General features: G+C 44.4%; 1 protein-coding gene across 1 annotated transcript; it reads right to left on the bottom strand.

Annotated features, from left to right (window-relative positions):
- Nucleotides 1-6,449: 6,449 nt before the first annotated feature.
- LOC311234569 (pro-cathepsin H-like) lies at nucleotides 6,450-21,916 on the bottom strand (the record flags this gene model as incomplete). The annotated part of the gene is made up of 7 exons (XM_084321818.1): nucleotides 21,858-21,916; nucleotides 17,549-17,627; nucleotides 17,392-17,460; nucleotides 16,844-16,950; nucleotides 11,459-11,528; nucleotides 7,885-7,974; nucleotides 6,450-6,500 (listed from the first exon to the last, which is right to left on the bottom strand). The coding sequence occupies exons 1-7, from the start codon at nucleotides 21,860-21,862 to the stop codon at nucleotides 6,450-6,452; spliced, it is 471 nt and encodes a 156-aa protein (XP_084177944.1). The 5' UTR covers nucleotides 21,863-21,916.
- Nucleotides 21,917-23,062: the final 1,146 nt, after the last annotated feature.

Genomic DNA, 23,062 nt, shown 5'->3' with positions numbered 1-23,062 from the left:
TTCCTTATCACCAGATCCCCTCTTGTCCCGGTGGTCCTGGGTCGGCCCTGGCTCGCGCTGCACGAGCCCCACATCGCCTGGTCCTCCGGTACCATCAAGGGCTGGAGCTCCTCCTGTCACACCCAGTGTCTACAGGCGGCGTCCTGTCCCCCGCCCAGGAGGTCCGTTAGTGAGCCGCCTCCAGACTTTTCGACCATACCCCCCCAGTACCACGACCTCATGGAGGTTTTCAGTAAGTCCAGGGCTCAGGCCCTTCCGCCCCACCGTCCTTATGACTGTGCCATCGACCTCCGCCAAGGGGCTCCCCTTCCCGGCAGCCGCCTCTACAGTCTGACCGTTCCGGAGAAGGCGGCGATGGATCTATACATCTCTGAGTCCTTGGAAGCAGGACTCATTCGGCCTTCCTCCTCCCCGGTGGCGGCCGGTTTCTTCTTTGTTGGGAAGAAGGACGGGGACCTTCGACCTTGCATCGACTATCGCCAGCTCAACGAGATCACCATCAAGAACAAGTACCCTCTTCCTCTCATGAACTCCACCTTTGAGCCTCTCACCCAGGCTACCGTCTTTACCAAGCTGGACCTCCGGAGTGCCTACCATCTAGTCCGTATCCGTGAGGGCGATGAATGGAAGACCGCCTTCAAGACCCCCAGGGGCCACTACGAGTACCTGGTGATGCCGTTCGGCCTCACCAACGCCCCGGCGGTATTCCAGGCGCTCATGAACGACGTCCTTCGTGACATGCTGGAGGAGTTTGTGGTGGTGTACCTGGACGACATCCTCATCTTCTCCAAGACCCTCGAGGAGCACATCCAGCATGTCCGCCGTGTGCTGGAGCGCCTCCTACACAATCGGCTCTTCGTCAAGGCGGAGAAGTGCCATTTCCACTCCGACTCCGTCGACTACCTGGGCTTCATCGTGGAGAAGGGCTTGACCCGAGCGGATCCTCGCAAGATCCAAGCAGTGGAGGAATGGCCTGAACCCACCTCTCGGAAGGAGTTACAGAGTTTCCTCGGGTTCGCCAACTTCTACCGAAGGTTCATCCGGAACTACAGTCAAGTGGCGGAACCACTTACCAGACTGACCTCTCCCGCCCTGCCGTTCGACTGGTCCCCAGCGGCGTGTGCTGCGTTCCGCTCCCTCAAGAAGAGGTTCACTTCCGCCCCGATCTTGCTCCACCCTGACCCCAAGAGACAGTTCATCGTTGAGGTGGACGCCTCGGATACTGGACTGGGGGCTGTCTTATCCCTGCGTTCGGCAACGGACCGGAAGGTACATCCGTGCGCCTTCTACTCGCGTCGGTTCCTCCCTGCCGAGAGGAACTACGACATCGGCAATCGGGAGCTGCTGGCGGTCGTGGCTGCTTTGGAGGAGTGGCGTCATTGGCTTGAGGGGGCCGAGGAGCCATTTACCATCTGGACGGACCACAAGAACCTGACGTACATCTGCGCTTCCAAGCGCCTCAACGGTCGGCAGGCGAGATGGGCCAGCTTCCTCAGTCGGTTCGACTTCTCGCTGACTTTTCGTCCTGGTTCCCGCAACACGAAGGCCGACTCCCTGTCCCGGTTACACTCCAAGGGGGCTCCACCCACTGAGGACCCGACTCCCATCCTCCCGGAGGCCAGGGTGGTAGGAGCCGTCACCTTGGGCATCGAGGGGGTGGTAAGGCGTGCCCTACACTTCCATCGCGCTCCAAGCAACGTACCGATTCATCGTCTCTTCGTCCCCGACTCTGTCCGGTCCCGGGTCCTGCAGTGGGGCCATACCAGCCGGTTCGCCTGCCACCCGGGCGTTCATCGCACGTTCTCCTTCCTGGCTCGTCGATTCTGGTGGCCCACCATGAGGAACGACGTCAAGGAGTTCGTATTGGCCTGCGCGGTCTGTGCCCGCAGCAAGGCCTCCCACCAGGCACCCTCCGGGCTGTTACAGCCACTTCCCGTTCCGAGCCGTCCTTGGTCACATGTGGCGCTGGACTTTGTCACAGGTCTTCCCTCCTCCCAGGGGAAGACTTGCCTTCTGACCGTGGTGGATCGGTTCAGCAAGGGGGTTCACCTCGTGGCCCTTTCCAAGCTTCCCTCGGCGGCCGAGACGGCGGACCTCCTGACTCACCACGTTTTCCGCCTTCATGGTTTTCCCCAGGACATCGTCTCTGACCGGGGGCCCCAGTTCACCTCCCAGGTATGGCGGGCTTTTTGCAAGGGATTGGGGGCGACGGTCAGTCTTTCCTCTGGTTATCATCCCCAGACTAACGGACAAACGGAGAGGATGAACCAGAGCGTGGAGTCTGCTCTTCGGTGTGTGGCGGCCGAGAGACCAGCTTCTTGGAGCCGTTTCCTTCCCTGGGTCGAGTACTCCATCAACTCCATGGTCAGTTCCGCCACCGGCCTCTCACCTTTTGAGGTGTCCCTGGGCTACCAACCCCCTCTTTTCCCCGCACAGGAGACGGAGGTGGCAGTTCCCTCCGTGCAGGACCACCTCGACCGCTGCCGACGGGTCTGGGAGATCACCAGGACCGCGCTGCTCCGGACATCTGAGCGCGCCTGTCGTGGGGCTGACCGGCGCCGGGTTCCTGCGCCGACGTACCACCCTGGGCAGAGGGTGTGGCTCTCCGCGAGGGACCTCCCGCTTCGGTCCTCGGCCAAGAAACTTAACCCCCGGTTCATCGGACCTTTCGAGGTTCTGAAGGTACTCAGTCCGGCGGCTCTGCGTCTAAAACTTCCTGCGTCCATGCACATTCACCCCGTTTTCCATGTCTCCCGGGTTAAGCCTGTCTCTCTCAGTCCCCTGATGCCTCCAGCTCCTGATCCTCCACCTCCCGAGATGGTGGACGGTCACCCCCAGTGGCAGGTCCGCCAGTTGATGGGCGTTCGACGGCGGGGTCGGGGGTTCCAGTACCTGGTGGACTGGGAGGGTTACGGCCCGGAGGAACGGAGCTGGGTCTCCCGACAGCTCATCGTGGATCCCGGCCTGATCACGGACTTCCATCGTGCCCATCCGGGCGAGCCGGGTCGGCCTGGTCGCCGGGTGGCTCCCGTGGAGGGGGGGGTACTGTGAGGTTTTTGTCCGCTGCTCACCTACTCGCTCTGTTCCTTTAAGATTTCGGTTAATTAATTGCATTCTCCTCTTCACACGCTTCTTCCTGTAGATGCCGTTTGATTGGTGCTCCCCCAACCACACGCTTGTCAATCTCATCCCGCAGCTGTCACAGCTTGTCATTAAGCATTCCTTTTGCTTATATATACCCTGATTCCCCATTTAGTGTTGTTGGATCGTTCTGATATATTCTCTGCATTTGCCGTTCCTTCCGTCGCCTGCTTTTCCCTGTGCTTTGCCTCCCAGGACTCTCGAGGAGTATCCCGTTTGGACAACCCGTTCCCCGTTACGAAGCGCTCGCCCTGTTTGATCTGCTCGCTTCACGCACAGCGCTCTGGTGAGTCAATCATTTTTCGTGTGTGTAAACACTGAAGAGATCCTGTTTTTTCGTTCAGACTGTCTCTCACCCTTTTTGCCTGTTTTGGATATTCATTGGGATTCATTATTGTTTGGACTTTGCTCACTGTGTGTCTCACACCGAAGATTCTATCACTTGGATTTATTGTTGGGACATTGCTCACTGTGTGTATTCACACCGAAGATTCTGTCACTTGGATTATCTGTTTGGGACAAGTCACTTCACCTGTCACCTGTCAGTTCCCAACTATTCACTGAGCTAACCCGCTCTCTCTCTCTCCCTGTTCCGCTACCACCTCGGAGTACTGCCGGGAGGATTCTGCAGAGCGGCTCTGACGTCACGGACAGATTCCTCAAACTTAACCTCCCCGGGAGAAGCTGCAGAGCAGCAACATTCCTCAAATGCTTGTATCCCAGTTTGTTTCTGTTCTCAACCAAGTTATTTCTGTTATTCTGTAAAATAAACAAGCCCTAGATTTTGGCTAACTCTGAAACTACTCTCTCTGTGCCGTTTGTGTTTGGGGTCGTTGTCAAACCATAACAGAAACCCCACCTTAATCATTCATCCCCAGACCGTTCAGTCAGGTGTAGAAAACTGTCCCATACCTCAGCGAAGATATCCTCTCTTCCTGCGACTCTATATGTCACCCTTTCATATGATGCTGTCCGGAACATTAGTTCCATCCATTCTTTAAAAGTAATATCAACAGGTGATTTCCAATGTCGTAATGCAATTCTACATCCTGATATCATGGCCATTCTATACCACATTCCCCGGTATTTAGGCAGTTTAATCCCTTTCGGTACTATACCCAAAACACATGCCATTGGGGCGTTATTTATCTTCACATTCAGAACCTTACTTAGGAATATCACAATTTGATCCCACATTTTCCGGACCTTCTCACATTCGTACAGCATGTGCAGTAAAGTGCCTGTCTCCTTCTCACATCTCCAGCAGATGTCACTGTCCCTTAATTTCAGTCTGGCCAGTTTACTAGGCGTCCAATAGCTTCTGTTCAACACTTTGTAAAAAATAAGTTGTGATTGCGCCTCCCGAGAGAATTTACCCCATTTGGACACCAGCTTCTCCCACATTTCCTCAGTAATATCCTCACGTACATCGTTCTCCCAGCTCAGCCTCAGACCCGCCAACTTGGGTGCATTGTATTCTCTTATAACATCATAGAATCTTGACGCACCGCCTTTCCTACGCCATCCTTTATAAAATATTTCTTGAATTGCAGTAATCGGGCCACACTTTGGCCCTCCCATTGATGACGATATACAATGTCTAATCTGTAGGAATTTATAGAAGTTTTTATTATCTATACCAAAATCCTCTTTAATATCCTCAAAAGGTAAAACCCCATCTTCCCCGGCTATATCGCCTAGTACATGTATCCCCCTTTTAATCCAGTCGTCCCATATGACTGATTTCTTACCAATCTTTAGTTTTTTATTATTTTTATTTTTAGAGGCTCTTGTAGTCAGATATGGGCTATCACCAGTCAGCCTGTGCGATTGATTCCAAGTTTCCCTGGCAAACGCCATTAGAGGGTTCTTAAGAGGTATAGGTCTGATTGTGTCAGACAGGATTCCAGAGACGAGGGATACACCATTTCCTCCTCTATCTTGACCCAAGCAGGTGCCTCCTCAGTCGAGTGATTCAATTTGGAGAGCTGGGAGAGCGAGAACGCATAGTGATACCAGTCTAGCTTAGGCAGGGATAAGCCGCCATTTTCCTTTGCTGCATACATTTTGGCCCGACCAAATAGTGGCCTTTTGCCCCCCCACAAATATATATTAATGACTTTGTCATACTGTTTGAGTAACTGGGTCGGGAGAGTCAGCGGCACGACCTGTGTTGTTTTAACCCTCAGCCCTGGTCAGCTCCACCAATAACTGTAATGCTCGGTATAAACATTGACCTAGTGGCTGAAATTGAAAATTGCTCTGGAGTAATAGCACTTACTAAGCCAACCACTGTTTAAATCATGTAAATGTTTTCAACTCACAATTTAAAATGTGTTAAAGAATAAGGCCAGTGAATTTCTCATTATTTTTTATTTTCTCATTGTCAACACAGCCCCACAATGCATTTATCCTACCTACAAGTATAGTCCATCTAGCAAACACCATATTATCTCATATCCAGAAGTCATAGAACTCCATTATTGTATGGGCAAGGCGCTCGCCACGAATGACGGAGACGCTGGGCTTGCCTGTTCGAGCCCAGCGCTCCACATTGCTTTCAGTTTAGCTGGTCGTTCATACTAATACACATTGGCCGTATTAGGGGGTGGGAAACTGATGGGTGGGGATCGGGCGTTGTGGACAGCGACTCCTAAAGGTCGGTTGGTGCGCCTGCGCAGTAGAATCAGGAAGTGTCGGGGGCAGCGTGAGCCTCCCACGCGTTACTCCTCGCCACTGAGAGATCGAGCTGCGCAGGTGAAAAGATGCGACTGCTGTTACCTCAAGTACCGGAGGGGACTTGTGCTATGTATGACTTAGTCCACATTGCAGCCGGCTTGTGGGAGGCAAGAAACAGCGTTCGTGACAGGGGAGGGTTGAATTGGATGATACGAAATTGGGATGGGAGAAAATATAGAAAAATGGGAGAAAAAGTGGAAAAAGTGAAAAAAAAAAAATAATCCATTATTGTCTAAAGAAAAGGGTTAAAACTAGTCACAGAGCCGTATTGTTGCTTTGGTCAGCATAATTCATTGTTGCGATGAACATAGGAAATGCAATTTTTCCTGAACGCAAGTTTAATGAGCATGCTGTTCTATTTACTACTGTACATCAACCAATAGATTGATGGAGCTTGTTGCCTTTTGAAGTACATTTCGTAATAACTCCAATGCCCCTTTTCATATTAATACATTACAACACACTGGCTTTATTCTTTAACATCCATATTACAAAAGTTGATTTTGATGCAATCAAATTGTTTGGTTATTGTGTTAGTAGGCTACACGTGTGTGCCATCAGTCATCTGCTTACCTCTTAAGAACTCTCTTGGGCTTCATGAGTTTCAACTCCTCTTTTGCCTTTTGACACAATGGACCACAATGGAAATAAGTCTAAGGACTTTCTTGCACTATCCTGATATATTTGTATACTGTATGCACCTGTGTATTGTATTTTATTATGTCAAATAAAATCAATCAATCAATCAATCAATCAATCAATCAATCAATAGCTTTAGTCAATAGCTTTAGTGTATTAGTAGTAGCATTTAACAATATTTGATTTTACAGTGACTGAAAAGGTACAGACTGAAGCATAATGCTTATATATGCCCAATTAAGACTCCAACAGTATTCTAAAAGAAAATAGCAAAAAAAACAGTATTATTCACCCTTGTAGTTTAAAAAAAGTAGGATTGCATCCAGCTCACTGATAAACTATCAAAACCAAGGCGGCTGGGTGGCGCAGCGGACATTGCGCTCGTCACCAACGCAAGAGACACCGGGTTCGACTCCGGCTGTCGGCGTTGCCTCCGGCTTGGGCCGGCCGTCATACTAACTCATTGGCAGAGTTAGCGGGTGGAAGTCAATGGGTGGTAATATGGACGTTGTGGACAGCGACTCCTACAGGTCGGTTGGGGGACGCCTGCACAGCAGAGACAGGAAATGGCGGGGGTAGTGTGAGCCTCCCACACGTTACACCTCGCCAATGAGAGTCCGCGCTGGCAGGTGAAAAGATGTGACAGGCTGCCTCCACATGTATCGGAGGGGACATGTGATGCAAGGCTTCTATCCTCCCTACAACCGACCAGTGGGGGGCATATGCGAGCAACGTTCAAGACAGGGGAGGGGAGAATTCGCACAGCAAATTGGGATGGGAGGAAAAATAGAAAGAGGAGAAAAAGTGGATAAAAAAAAAAACGATCAAAACCAATTGCTTTTACAGTAGCTTGTCAATCAGAATGGAGTGATTGACAGTGTCGAAGGCCTTTTGTAGGTCCAGCATGACCATTCCACAGTATTTGCCCGCGTCCACCTCTTGTTTGATGTGGTCGTTCAAATAGAGAAGGCATGTGTCAGTGGAGTGGGATGTTCTGAAGCCAGATTGAAATTCGTAGATTAGATTTTTTTTCGCTAGGTACTTTTCGACCTGTTCGTAGACTATTTTTTCCATGACTTTCGAGATGGAGGTAAGAATAGAAACAGGGCGGTAGTTGCCTGGGTCTAATTTGCTGCCTTTTTTGAAGTATTTGGGGACGTGTCCCTGTTTTATGGAGAGGTTTATTATGTGTGTGATGACTGGGGTGATGGCGGCTGCTGAGTCTCTGAGGAATTTGGAGGGGATGTTGTCATGTATGTACTCATGGCACTGTACGGAGCTTTGGATAAAGGCATCCATCCACTAAAGGGTATGTATTGCATTTAGGCAGTGAGTTTTGGCCAAACTAATGAGGACACGACCAACCTGGTGAAGTTTAATGGAGGACAGAAACTCGTGGTTACGTCTGATGTTGTCCAGGCGTTCCAGTTCATACTTTGACAGACGTGGTTCATCCTGTAGAAAACACATATCAGAAGAGTACACACCTGTACTTCAAAACTAGAAAAACGTTAATTTTTTTTGTGCTGCCTTTACACTAAATAGCATAATAGCTGTTTTTAGCTCCTGCATCTTAATTCAGTCGGTTATTACAAAATCCCATCTCCAGTTGGGCCCATTTATGACATTGTGCCATAACATATGGTTGATGTGCAGTAGTTAGGCTTTTTTTTAGGATCTTGAGGAATACCTCAATTCAGCAGCCTATCATATACTGTAGGTCACCCTAACTAACTGGCCAACAATCTTAAGATTGTTGTTATTATTATTATTATTGTTATCATCATCACGATAATGCTATTCTTGACATTGTAGTTGCGATGCCAACATTCAATATGTTTCTCATCCAGTGTTACCTCTCTCTTCTTGCCTGCTTTCGGAGCATGGTGGGGGCCGCGCAGTTCAGGAGCCCCTCTCTCCTGCTGCAACCACCGACTGAAGGCTCTTACAGCTGCTTGACGACGAGTAGTTATTCGAGTTCCCTCAGGTGGTCCCTGAAGAGCCATGTCGAGCGAATGTCTGAAATAGAACTTCAGTTCAAGGTTCCTACACATTTTCCATTTAGAACATCAAACTTTTGTCCAGACTTCAACTGTGCTAAGCTATAGCTAAGTAACTCGTAGTTCTCAGGGGGAGAACAATGAGCGGTGTGGTGTGTTGTAGTGGTCAATTTCAAAACCTTCTCACGATTTATATAGTTATTATCTGGACATTATCAGGGGGAAAAACGTTGCAATAGCCTACCTTCTACCTTGCCCAACCTATGTGGACTTCCAGAAACGATGTTGTGGGACGTGTTCGCAGTTCGCACATGCGGTATCTATGGACAGTGCAATACGATTGGTCGGGGAAACCCGCACAGGTACATCCTACCCGTAGCCCTGAAAAACATTTATTTTACATTTTTAGGTAGTGGGAGAGTGTTATTTTTTTACCTACTTGTTGTCCTCTGCATTCTCCTTACTCTTTGTCTCCCATCCATTGATTGAACATTTTATTAACAGATTGCAGAATGGGTACCGTACAATACAGTACAGTACAGCCCAATACACACAATTGTTAAGGGGCTGCAGACCAGAGAAAGACTTTCGTCTTGTTTACATCAGGGTGAGGGTCCCCCATTTTCAATTAATCATAACATGACTATACAGATACTGCTACATCTAGACATGTACGACATACCAGATCTACAAATACAGTAAGTGCAGTACTGTTTGTGATACACAAAGAGTTTAAGAAAGTGAGTATACATTTGAGGGGAAATAAACTGTACATTGGAGGAGGTTGGGTAGGAAACTGTACATTGGAGGGGGTTGGGTTTAGACATTTACAGGGGCCAGTTTCGGATTCCATCCCCCAGAAACAGTCCCATGGACCCAGCCCCAAACCAGATCTCTGCGATAATAATTAATAAATAGTACAGGAGTACACCCACTGGCTTGAAGTACCTTCTGCCTCCTTGTCTCTCTGTATGAATGCTCATGGGTTCCATTCAGACATTTACCTTAACATTAAGTATTTACTGTAGTACATTAGGTCAATAAGATTCAACAAGACATTTTCACCTGACTATATCCAATGTTTACATCTGTTGTGGTATTTATCCAAATTAGCGCATACATAATTCGATTATGCAAAAAAAAATGCATGTAAACAAATGATTAAAAAAAACTTGTAATACATTTTTTGTTGCAGCCTGGCCGTGTGATTTGGCATCAACCAAAATATGCCTTCAAGTCCTTAGAAATATGCATATTTTAAAATTGTATCTGACAAAAACAGAAAAAACAAAACACCAATTTGATATGTTTTGACATTTTTTATTTTATTTTGCATGGTATAGATGTACTGTATGTAAAATAGTCAAATTTGGATGCAAGAGCTCATTTTCGGTTGGTCCTCATAAAGTCTGAAGATTTTCATGTGATCAAATGATACAGGTTTGGGTGCGCTGGTTATATTGGAAAGTCAGGACCAGACCAGTCAGATGCAGGGCAGCAGATTATTCAACCTTTCTTTCTTGATGCAGGTGGTTAGAGTGATGTCTCATACTCCATCCAGGGTCAGTGAGAAATGTCACAACTCGTAAACTTGGGAATCATGGAACTTCAGCCCAATCTCGCTTAAAATATGTAAATAAAGTACATCAATCAATCACAGGAAAAAGTTACATAATGTATGTTAGGTTATAGAAACTTGCAGAGTTTCTCACTGGTATTTACCTTTGGCCAGATGTTCCGAGTGCAACTTTCTGGTGGTAAACTCGGGAATGTCCAACCTTATGGGTTGACGAGGACTGACCAAATGCAAGCTAGAAGCAGCACTTCAAGGTGAGTAGTAATGTTTCCTTTTGTTTGTTTTATTAAATTGACAACATACATTCAAAATAGTCTATCTATTGTACAATATATATACACACATTTTCTGAAAAAGCTGAAAGTGTATGCCGATTTCTTGTTGAACATAGAATGAAAGTTGGGTGTGTGGTTTTGTATAGATGTATTTAGAAGTGTCATTCTTTTCAGCAAGGACTTTCACTTCCTTTCCCAGTCTAGGCTGAAACCTGCACCTCAACCCAGCTTTGAATCACAAGGCAACATGAAAGGCAGCAGCTCTACCGATCACGCCAAATCAAATATGCACAACAGTACTCACTCCACACTGGAGACTGGGCTCACCATGTGATCCTAGTCAAATGGCACCAATGTAACAGGCTTTTCCAACTCCATTAGATACTTAGGTGCTGTACCTGCTAGCACCACTTGAAGGCGACATGAGACATACATACAGTGGTTCGGTGGCAGGGAGGTTTCATTTACATTTTGTTCCATCTGCAACGTAGTTAAAACATTAAAAGTAACCAATACTGTTCCATAGGCCCAGCGATGAAATATAAAATTATAACATTAACACTGGTGTAAAAAATAAACTCGTATTTCAGATGAGGCTCTTTCAGATGTGGTCCGCTTGTTGCTGACAGGTCCTTCACAAGTCCTGATTTCTGTATTCAAACTACCATTACTGTTAATAAATAGCACACAACTTCCAGAGTATAGGCTTTAGTGGCCAACAAGGCATATCAATATCTGAAATCTTGGATGGGGGCAAATGAAAACCAACTTGGGTGGGGGGGGGGGGGGGGGGAATCATGCAATTGAAAACATAAAATGAATAATTAAAACATCACACAGGTCCTCACACTTGGGTCTTCTGTGGGCAAAGTGTTGTCACACTACCAGAGGCAATGCGTTGTGGCTCACACTACCAGAGGCAATGCGTTGTGGCTCACACTACCAGAGGCAATGCGTTGTGGCTCACACTACCAGAGGCAATGCGTTGTGGCTCACACTACCAGAGGCAATGCGTTGTGGCTCACACTACCAGAGGCAATGCGTTTTGGCTCACACTACCAGAGGCAATGCGTTGTGGCTCACACTACCAGAGGCAGAGGGTAAGACGAGCAAGCTGCCAGGCCACACATGTTCTTCCCTCGCTCAATCAGGAAGTATCTGAGGGATGACAAGGACACATCAAGGACACATGATGTCTACCAGTTAATAATAGCGTACCTTGCCACCAACCAGCCTTCTAAAATGTTCTGAGTGAGTTCTAATTATCATTAAAAAATAAGAATAAAAATGAGCTCATTATACCATTATACAGTGGCATGGGCAGCTGTCACATGTTGGTCTTAGTTTATTTGTTCATGCGTTGTTGCCGTGAACCAGTCACTTAAAGGAACACGCCAACATTTTGGTAAATTAGCTTACCGTCTTCTCCAGAGAGAGACAAGAAGATAGATACCAGTTTCCTCTCTGTGCGTTCAGTAGAAAGCTATCTGGCTGCATGTTAGCCTAGCTTAGCACAATGAATGAAGGGGCTGTCTCCCTTGATCAGCAGACAAAAGCAATAGTTGTAATCCAAGATGCTCGACAGCATTGACGACAGCTAGCCAGCCCCTTCCAAGAGGCAGGCCCGGGTTGTAATCCTCACGAGGTTAAATCCCAAACGACAGTGGAAATCAACGGTGCTCTTCTCCGGTGGTCACGGTCCCAAAGCAATATAATCCAACCAGGAATGGTTCTGCAATCGCCGGTGCTGGTTCTCCTGTGTACATGTCCAACGGTTCTCGCCTAGGACTCCTCGGGTGTGGGCACGTATTTAGGCCACACAGCCTGGATAAGTGCACTAGCTAAAGACACAACGAACCGATGGGTAATGCTACACACGGAAGAACTGTGGCCGCACGACACACAATAAATGATCGACTATTACTTCACCTTAGATTAAGTCGAACTCAACGTTACTGCATTAAACTCTGACACTTTAACATTCTATTTGCATGCGGTTCTCAATGCTCTATTTAGATGCAAAGTTGCTCACTTCAATGTTACCGAACTTGTCACACTGCTGCTTTAGATGAACTGAATGAACGAAGCGACTAAGCACGGTGTGCGCACCTTGCGCTGTATTTATACTTAAAGGTGTCATGCAGTGCTATTCCTAGCACTATTTGGGCAACTTTACACACTTCCTGTGAGTCTATGTAACACATGTGTAATTTTTATTCCAAAAATAATCATTGTTTTATATTTCTAATCTTGTACTCAAAACCAGCATTTTTCAGCCTCATGAAAGCAGGCTATTATTGGCTTGGCTCCACCCACACTTTGAGTGACAGCCACCCACCAAATAGCTCCGCCCATCTCCCCGTCATTCCATCCAGGTGGAGGTCTTATTGATTGATTGATTGATTGATTGATTGATTGATTGAAAACTTTATTAACAGATTGTAGAATGGGTACAATACAGTACAGCTCAATACACACAATTGTTAAGGGGATGCAGACCAGAGAAAGACTTTCGTCTTGTTTACATCAGGGTCCCCCCTTAGGTTTCAGGTTACATACAAATATGGTATGTCATAAATATAGAGATGTAGCAGTACTGTCTATCTATATATATATATGTTACCACTATTTGTAAAAGCCACAACCACGTTACCATATTTGTAATAATGTAAATCATTGTGTCGTTGTACATATTGTGTATACACCGTTAGAAGCTAACATAGGTTCCATCACTCTGAGAGTCCATGTTATGAACTATTACCACAGATATTTTCAGTTTTCAGGGTTGATCTAACAGTTTTGATTATGAAATCTCAGTCAAGGGTACCACAGGTCCTCTTCTCAGACCTGTGGGGCAAAGCACTGCACCATGCAAGCTACATGTCGCTGCATGTTGATCAATAGTAGCCCACTCGGTGCATCACAGTGGGCTACTATTGTGCTAACAACATGCTGCGACGTCTAGCTTGTTAGCCGGCATGAATACCCGATTTAAAATGGTTCTCTCCTCTTTGTATACCTTTGTCCTCACAAGTATTCTGCCAGGGAACTTATGGACACGACAATAGTAGTAGTTATAAGGTGTTTGAGCTTGTAACGTTAGTTAGCTCATAGCTATCGTGGTACACAGAATAATTGTGAGGAAAAAGGTATACGAAGAGGAGAGAACCATTTTAAATCGGGCATTCATGCCGGCTAACAAGCTAGACGTCGGGGTATGTTGTTAGCACAATAGCTACCAAGCTAAGCTACGTTAGCTTCTAACGGTGTATACACAATATGTACAACGACACAATGATCAAACACCTTATAACTACTACTATTGTCGTATCCATAAGTTCCCTGGCAGAATACTTGTGAGGACAAAGGTATACAAAGAGGAGAGAACCATTTTAAATCGAGCACTCATGCCGGCCGACAAGCCGGACACCGCGGTTGTTGTTAGCACAATAGTAGCCCACTGTGATGCACCGAGTGGGCCACCATTGATCAACATGCAGCGATGTGTAGCTTGCATGATGCGTGTGCAGTACACAGGTCTGAGAAGAGGACCTGCACATGATAGCAACCGGGAGCGTCGCGGAGCATTCCTAGATCCACTTCAACCAGCCGAGCGTCGGGAGCTCCAGCAGCTTGTCGATGTGCTAATAGCCTGGAGCCAGCTACCGTTAGCTTGCAGAGGCTATTAGCACACCGACAAGCTGTGTAGCCAGCAGGCTGAATGCTCCGCGACGCTGGTTGAAGTGGATCTAGGTAGCCAGCAGGCTGAATGCTCCGCGACGCCCCCGGTTGCTAACGCCGGCCCCGGCTGGTGCTAACTAGCTAGCGATCGCTCCCGAATCCCGAGAGCTAACGCCGGTCTGTCTGTCGAAGAATGGAGGCGGGCATTACTAAAACCACAGAGCCAATCACATCACCGTGCGCTATAAACAGCGCCCTGTGACGTGCACCAGGTCGTCAAATCAACATGACCTGATTTACTAGAGGCAAACAGGGGATGGGCTGTAGCTGAGGAATTCGTCAATATAGTATTTAGGCCCAAAAACACATTGATACGAACTCCTATTACTATAATACAATGCTAGAGACTGAAAAATGACATTTATAACGCATAGCCCCTTTAAGTGATTATCTAGTTCCAAACCTGACCACTTTGCTCCTGAATCAATACACTGCCAAAGGCATGTTCTGACATGCCCCAAACTCGCCCATTGCACCTGTCTGAGTGCGAGACTGCCTGGAGCCTAGGGTGCTATCCAATAGGAGAGCGAATATTGCTCTGGTCTGAACGCAGGTAAAGGGATATTCCGTGTATATATATAAATAATATACAAAGTATATCAAACGATACATATATATATTCAGTTTAATCTGGCCCTTCACAACAGGCTTTGAATTAATGACATTGGGTGTCATTCACCAACGGACTTAAGACAAAAGTTAAGAGCAAATTTCATCGTAGCTCCACTTGAGACCTCTTCGGGACGATTTTGGGATTCACGAACGGTCCTTTCTCTGGGATTCGTTCGTAGCTAAGAGTAGGATTTAGGAGCGCTGAAGAGCAGTCGTAAGTCGGACAGACTGGTGTGCGCCGTGTTCTTAAGGTCTTTATTTGGGAGGAATCATGGTGATTGCGTTCACGTCGACTCTACAGACATTAGGGGTGGAACGGTTCACAAAATCCACGGTTCGGTTCATATCACGGTTTTGGGGTCACGGTTTTCGGTTAGGTTCGGTATACATTGTTTTTTTTTGTTTGCTTTTTAACACTCAAAAAATACCATACATCAGCATAAGATATATAGCCTAAAAAGAATCCAAATTTTCAGTTATTCTCAAGGACGTAGTCATGCAAAAACTGAAAGAATGAGGCAGTTTGACATCAGGCACACCATTTTGACGGTTAGAGCTAGGAGATATTTTGGTACAGCAAGAGGGGAGGCATTGCTGATTTAAACATGCTTCTCATTTATTTGGTAAAAAAAAAGGTTTACAGCGGTTTACCTTAAATAATGTTTGGCACACAAAGACGAAGAATTATAGGCTACATTTGTCAAAGTATTAACTTCGTGCAAACAAACAAAATAATTAAACCTTTCTATTTGTGTGGTCACATTATAGACAAAGGCCATCAACATAAAGTATGCATATGCTCAACCAGCACTAGACTTTCCTTTCTTTAAAATAAACACACAAAAACAATGTCAACTATGTTTAAATTCCCTGATTGTCAGTTCTTAATGGAAAGATTAGTTTTCCGCTTGAAATTAAAGTGCAGTATTTGAAATGCAATGAAGGGAATATGGCTGGATTTCTTATCAAAAAGGAAAAGTGTCACTGTGTTATTTAAAATAAATAAATCATGTGTACTAAATATATATATATTTACTTTTTAATTGCATGAAACATTCTCTTATGCCGCTTTTCCACTACATGGTACCTACTCGACTCGCCTTTGTTCGTTTTCCACTGCATGCAGTAAAGAGAGATACAGCCTCCCTCCCCCGTGAAGTATTAGGTTTGACTTTTGAGCGTCTTGGCAGCCGTATTTGAAGTGACGTCACATGAGGAAGTCAATAGTCAACAGTAACACGGCGTTGGAACCTGGAGAAGCCTGATGCATGAAGCGATATATATAAACGAACAGCCAATAAATGTGAAGTTATCTTTGAACCTCTGTTGTCAAGCCTCGTCAATATACCCCCCCCCCCCCCACTTATGGAACTGATGTCGTGGAGTCACTTCTCTGTGAGCGTTTCCACGGTTAGCGGCTAACGTTAGTTAGCTTAGCTTAGTTACCACCTCTCTGTCTCTGGGTGGGTGTGTGCGTGCGTGTATGTGCGTATTATTTTGCGCATCCCCTGAACCGAACAATACACACACCGTGGAGGTCGTACCGAACGGTGTACGGTTTGAATGCGTACCGTTCCACCCCTAACAGACATTCTTAGAATTAAATAATCATAATAATAATAAATACAATAATATAAAAAAAATACGTTTTACATGTCCATGCCTCTACGATGCATCGTGATGTCCGAAAATAAATAAAAGCACTACACCAACACTTCAAATGACAGTGGATAAATAAATAAGAACGAAACCCAATCGCGTGGATATACGTAGCTATGGGTCTTTTGTGGCTGATGTTTCTCATGCCGTTGGCAACTACCTTACGTCACAGACGTGACGCTCATGGGAAATATATTGTTATCACAGAGGCAGTACCACTCGTGGCCAGTAGGCACCACAATTACACATCATCACTTTAACGGTAACATGGCATCCACAGTACAATAAGACCAAACCATCTATAAATGGCTCTAATGGTACCTCACTGACACACCATTCATGGGTGTGAGAGAAGATAAATGAGGACCCCCTTGAAAACGAGATTGTATATCTCAAGGGGTTTATCCTCGAAGTTGAAATACATGCTACAGAAATAAAAGCCACAGAGCTCCTCCTCTCACCTGGTATAAACACCTTCCTTGTAATGAACAAAATCAGCTGTGACCTCATAGCCGAAGCTCACAGGGTTGAGTCTGGCCACTGCATCAACCATCCCCTTCTCATCATACTGTTGCAGAACAAACACACGGAAAGCTCAATGAATTACAAGAATCTACTATGAAAACGTTAAATGTATACAGAGGCTCAAGATGTGTCTGTCAATATGTCTGAAATTGATAAAGCAAACCACATACTGTATAATGGGTGAAACTAACATCACAATGTGTTCTCCACCTCCATACGTGCCATGACTTTGAAATAAAAAAAACTATATACCAGAAAAGATAGGCTTAAAGATGTATCATTAGCATTAGCATACTTCCTATTACAATACATGACTACTGACAAGAGTGTAAAAGTCATTATGAAGTCTCATTAATCTTATTTGCCATATTATTACCTTCAATGGGCATCATCTGAATTCATATATTTAAATATTGGGTGGTAAATTCCATTTTGGAATCCAACCTATCATTTATTGCTATGTTCCTATACTGGACATACTCACACTTGTTATGTTGACAACATCCTTGACAAATGCAGCTGCCAGCTCAGGCATGAAATGGCAAGTATCATCCTAAAAAGGAAGAGGGATAAAAGCCACCTCAAGAAACAATATTCTGAAACTATAAAGTATACAGTTTCACGTAGGAAAAATTACATACATGGCCTTTGTAGGGATAGTCATCTTCTGTCATCAGCCCGCCGTATTTGATGTACTCAAAAGCCTGACTGGGAAGCCCGCTGAAACAAAGCAATTCCTTTCATTATTAAAAAGGATAATTCAGGTTATTTTCAACCTAGACCCTATTTTCCTATCCCTTAACTCATTCGGGGCCAACCGCCTAATATTATGCGGTTGCCCGACAGCCACGTAATATTACGTTTTTGGTTCGTCTTTTTTTTTTTTCCCGATATTAATATCCTATTCACTGTCACAGAGCTGTATTTTGGCTGGAAAGGCATATTGGGACTCCGAAAGTGCAGTACCGGACAGATCCTGGTAGTGGCGCTGTCTCGAGAATGCAGTAACCCCTGTTGCAGACCTGGTGTCACACTGTTTACGCTCCGGGCGGACTTTTCTGTTAGTCTGAAGCGAGGGCTTCACTCGATCGCATGGAATACTTCTTGGGATGCCGAATTCATTATGCAGTAAAGGGTTATAGCATGGGCCAATGTGGCGATCAAATAATTGGAAAATTCTTTTTGGAATCCAACCGGCCAAAGGTAAGAGCAATTTGACGTCAATTTCAGCTTGATCGTGCAAGGATTTAATAGCCATCCCCCAGATCAGCCTATGTTGTGGTTATAACGAATGCCGTTATTGGCAATCAATTAATCAGAAACGCCCCCCCCCCCCCCCCCCCCCCTTTCATGCATTCATGATGGAACATAATACCGATCATATGCATTTGGATTTTTAACTGTGTATCGTGTGTAGGGATGAAACGCCAATGGATTTAACGTTATTAGCTTAGCGCCTTATAAATAGCCTTGCAGGAATTATCCCAGATCATTCCGATATAACACTCATATTCACCACGGTATAAAACGGGAACGTATTGATGAAAAGAATATTTCTTTTATGCATCTTGAATGGAAGGTTCTTACTGTCAATTGACAATGATATTGGATACATAGCTATAATATAAAATATAGATTTAGCTCTACAAACAACGTGACTCACAGTGAAAAGTTGTAATGGAAAGCTGGCCTAACTACAGCGGGCCCAGTCTAATAGCTGGCACTGATTGAGTTAAGCATCAGACTGATTGATTCCGACCATGATCTGTGTCACTGATGTTGAGTGTGCGGTCTTGTTCTCCCTGCTCCAGGTCATTCCATGGGGACAAACCACACAATGGACAAAGAACATCCTCAAAAATACCAGATGGCTATGTTCTTACTCTATACTCACAATGAGACATAGCTTTTCCGCTTAATTGGCTGATACCAATCCCTGTCTCCTGAGCCGTTCAGCCATTGTGTAGTGTGATGTGTGCCTGGTGCAGCCATTGAGCCTGCATAGCCCAAGGTTGGGTGCTACCAGTAGTGGTGAAGGAGGCAATTTCCACCCTACATTGTGGGGAGCGCTTTGAGTGTCTAGAAAAGCGCTATATAAATGTAATGAATTATTATTATTAGCTGCCACTAGCAGCTCTATAACTCACTCTGTTGGTTGATCCACAAAAGTGCCCCCACCTCGTTTTCAATGCATATCCATGACCTTATTAAAGGACCATTCCACCAAATAAATTATGATTAATAGTGATTATATTTTGGCCATAATCTCACACATCCCAAAACTTTACTATTAACTTAACTATTGGGTTAAAGAAATGGAATGTGTGATGTCATTATGATACATTTTAAATAAAGGTCAGAGAAATGTATGAAAATAAAAAAATAACATATCAAGCCCTTTTTATGTGGCTTTCTAGGAACTGTTAATCACTCATTAAGGCAATGATACTCAACTTGGGGCCTGCGGCGTCATTTATCATATCACTTAACATTTCCAAAACCATTATTTGAACCCTCTGAAACTGAGAGTTTCGCCGTCTTTCAGAGACTCTCGCAAGCTCAGTTTTAAGGCTAGAGCGAAGCTACAGTATAGGTATCATATAAAACCAGAGACAGACCAGAGGAATCCAGACATACCAGCCATTTCATGCTAAGTTATTGGAAAAAGTATGAAATTTTGCTAAGAAAACGAGGAAAGAATCGATAAGCCCAAGTACAATGTGGTGTCCCGTGACTGCTCACTTTAAGATAATTAAATGTAAGTGGGCTCATTGGCACCATGAGACGTTTTCAGCTACAACCCTATCTATTCCAGCCTGGAATTTAATACTTCCTGTATTATGTGACATCACACAATTTGTACAAATCATTTTGTAGGAGTTTTGTGTGAGATCATGGGCATCATAAATCAGCTTTTTTTTGGGGGGGGGTAGAGTGTTCCTTTAATTAACCAACTATTAGAAATGTGAGAACTGAGAAGAGGAAATATGAAAGTCTTGGGTCAATGCACAATGCCAACAAAAGCTTGTTTTCCATAACTAATACAGTATAACAGGCATGGATCACTACATTTTGATTTGATTTGATTTGATGTTTTTTATTTTCGTGTCTTACATACTACAGGTGTATGACCAGCCCGCGTGAATACTTTCGGCAGCCAACATGCCCTTCCGCGTTGCTGATTGGCCGAGCGCGCGCATGCGCATGAACCGCGACAACAAGCTCCTCATCCAGGCAGGAATACTAAACTCCCCTTAACGCAATTTATACAAATGGAAGTATTGATTACGCCGTAACGAATCATTAAAAAAATATACTGTTAACTGGAATATGTTGTTTCTTTACACATATGTTGGATTATGTAATTGGTTTGTCATGACAAACCAATAAAAAAAATCGCGAATTAACCGGTGGCTACAACAACACTCAGTAACTACATGCATCATTGTTTACAATTAACGGTGGGGCTAATCTAATTGACATCCAAGGACAACGATGTAAATAAGTCATTGCGCCTTTTCGTTCCCATCCTTGACAAAAGCAAATATGTGATGTAATGATCTGTATATGTTTTGTTGTCTAAAATAAATACCATACCATGCATGTAGTTACTGTGTGTGCGCGCGCTCGGCCAATCAGAGCAACGCGGAAGGGCATGTTGGCTGCCGAAAGTATTCACGCGACCAGCCCATATGGGCTTACAAGACACATAACAATAAGTATATAATAATATACTTGACCAATGACATATAGACCAAGATGGCCACAAGAATAAGAAAATACAATAAAACGTAATATAACACAAGCTGTACGCAATGTAAATAAACAAAGAAACAAGTGAGTGTGAGCATGCCATTGGACATATCTGGGACATGAGGGCTTTTAACTCATTCTGCGCCATCGCTTAATTAGCTAGAGGGCGCTAGTACGCCACCGCTTTAGTCAATGGGGGGACTGCGAGATTTGCGAGTGCTTAAAATATATCTTAAATTATAGCTATGGGTCTAATACCCCCGTCGATTATCAGTGAGTTGCTTCCAGTCAGCATGTACAAAACGGATTGGTTTTTCATCTGTACATTTTCGTTTTATACCGTTATGAATACGAGTATAGTCTAGCCTGAAATCAACGCTAGAGCCTCATTATTATCCTTCCTCGTGCAAGAATGAAAAGAGCCCAGGACCGCGGGGCTCCCCCCCCCCTCCTGCCACCAACGGCACACAGCCACACACACACACACAGCGTCGATCGAGGTAGAAATAAATATCAGATCAACGATCAAATTTATATATAGTGTTCTTACATTGTATCTGATGTAATGCAAAAGAAATAATCCAATTATCTGATCGCCATTCCAAATACTGCTCGTGGAGGTCCGTACCACATTACCGACCGTTACATATGGGCGGGCGGGGCGGGGTTACATGTCCATGCCATCTTTGTATAGACCTACCTCGCCTGAGTATTTAAACCCAGCCTGCACGGCTAGGATCGTCCCCGAAAAGGAATTGCACCATTCCCAATGAGGTGCAATACCAGCTGGAAGGCGTAGGTGGCGGTATTTGCCCTTTTGCGAGCTCAGACCCATTCCCAACGATAACATCAGGCTGGATGGATGAAAATGAATGGATATCGCTAATAAAATAAATAACGATTAAAACCTGACTCATCGTGACTGGCGCTGAATGAGTTAAGGACAATCTTCGACTCTAGTGGTTGTCCCAAGAAATGGAATTGTAGCCAGGAGAGTTCACACAGCTCACAAGTAGCCCCATTGATGACATTTTGGTCTGAATCCATTTAGTATAATGCCACATGTTAGAAAAATATGTTCTAAGTTGACAATAACTAGAAATACCATTTGAGCAATCAGGTCAGCATTCAGTCAACAATGATTGGAGGTTTATGCAAGGATGATAATGGCATTGTGATTTCATTAGTGTCACTAACCCCATGCATCCATGGTTATTGAAGTTCTGGGCACAGTCTATGAGTTGCTGTTCAGACTGAAACAGAGATCAGAGAACAAAACGATATGCAATTCAAAGCAAAACAAAACACAATGTTACAGCTAGAGGTGCATCGAGTACCAGGACCAGTACCCAGCATCCAGATCCCAGGCTAAACTACTCACATTATGTATCGATTAATGTCACAGATACTAAGAACTGAGTACTAACACAATGCTATCTAATGACAATGAAAGGAGTATCTATGGGTTAAATTAGAAGGTTAATTGGGAGGTTGGTATTTGGTTAGATTCAAAGATAAAACTGTGTCTGTAGACAGAATGTCAACACAATTTCTCTACAGAATAAAGTAGCTGTTGAACATTTTCAATATCAAGTAGAGCATTCAAATCGGTACTCTGTATCAGCGAGTGCTCCAAATGAAGTACTTGTACTTGGTCAGCAAAAAGTGGTATCGGTGGACCTCTAGTTACAGTACTCTCTCTACAAATACTTATAAGGGTATTGCAAACAACTTCTGTGAGCCAACATGTACATGTAAATTATTTGACTGGATGAAATTGTAACTAACTATTACAGAGAGGTTGTATTTGTTCCTGATTAAGTCAGTCAAGTCAAGAGATTTATTTGTCACGGCATACAAGTATACAATGAAATGCGGGTGGTCTTGCCTGCAACGATGTGCAAATAACATATAATAGAATCAACATTGTGCAATAAACAAGTAACATTGTGCAATAAACAAGTAACATGTTAGGGCATAGTGAATCATTATTACTACAGTATCTGGTTAAAGTGAATCATTATTATTACAGTATCTGGTTAAAGTGAATCATTATTATTACAGTATCTGGTTAAAGTGAATCATTATTATTACAGTATCTGGTTAAAGTGAATCATTATTATTACAGTATCTGTCTGGTTAAAGTGAATCATTATTACTACAGTATCTGGTTAAAGTGAATCATTATTACTACAGTATCTGGTTAAAGTGAATCATTATTATTACAGTATCTGGTTAAAGTGAATCATTATTACTACAGTACAGTATCTGGTTAAAGTGAATCATTATTACTACAGTATCTGTTTAAAGTGAATAATTATTACTACAGTATCTGGTTAAAGTGAATCATTGTTACTACAGTATCTGGTTAGAATAGAATAGAATAGAATAGAAATACTTTT

This window comes from Notolepis coatsorum, assembly GCF_963971535.1.
Source record: "Notolepis coatsorum genome assembly, chromosome: 9".
In the NCBI taxonomy this organism is placed as follows: domain Eukaryota; kingdom Metazoa; phylum Chordata; class Actinopteri; order Aulopiformes; family Paralepididae; genus Notolepis; species Notolepis coatsorum.
The sequence above is the reverse complement of the archived record's forward strand: the minus strand, read 5'-3'. Positions and strand labels throughout refer to the sequence as shown.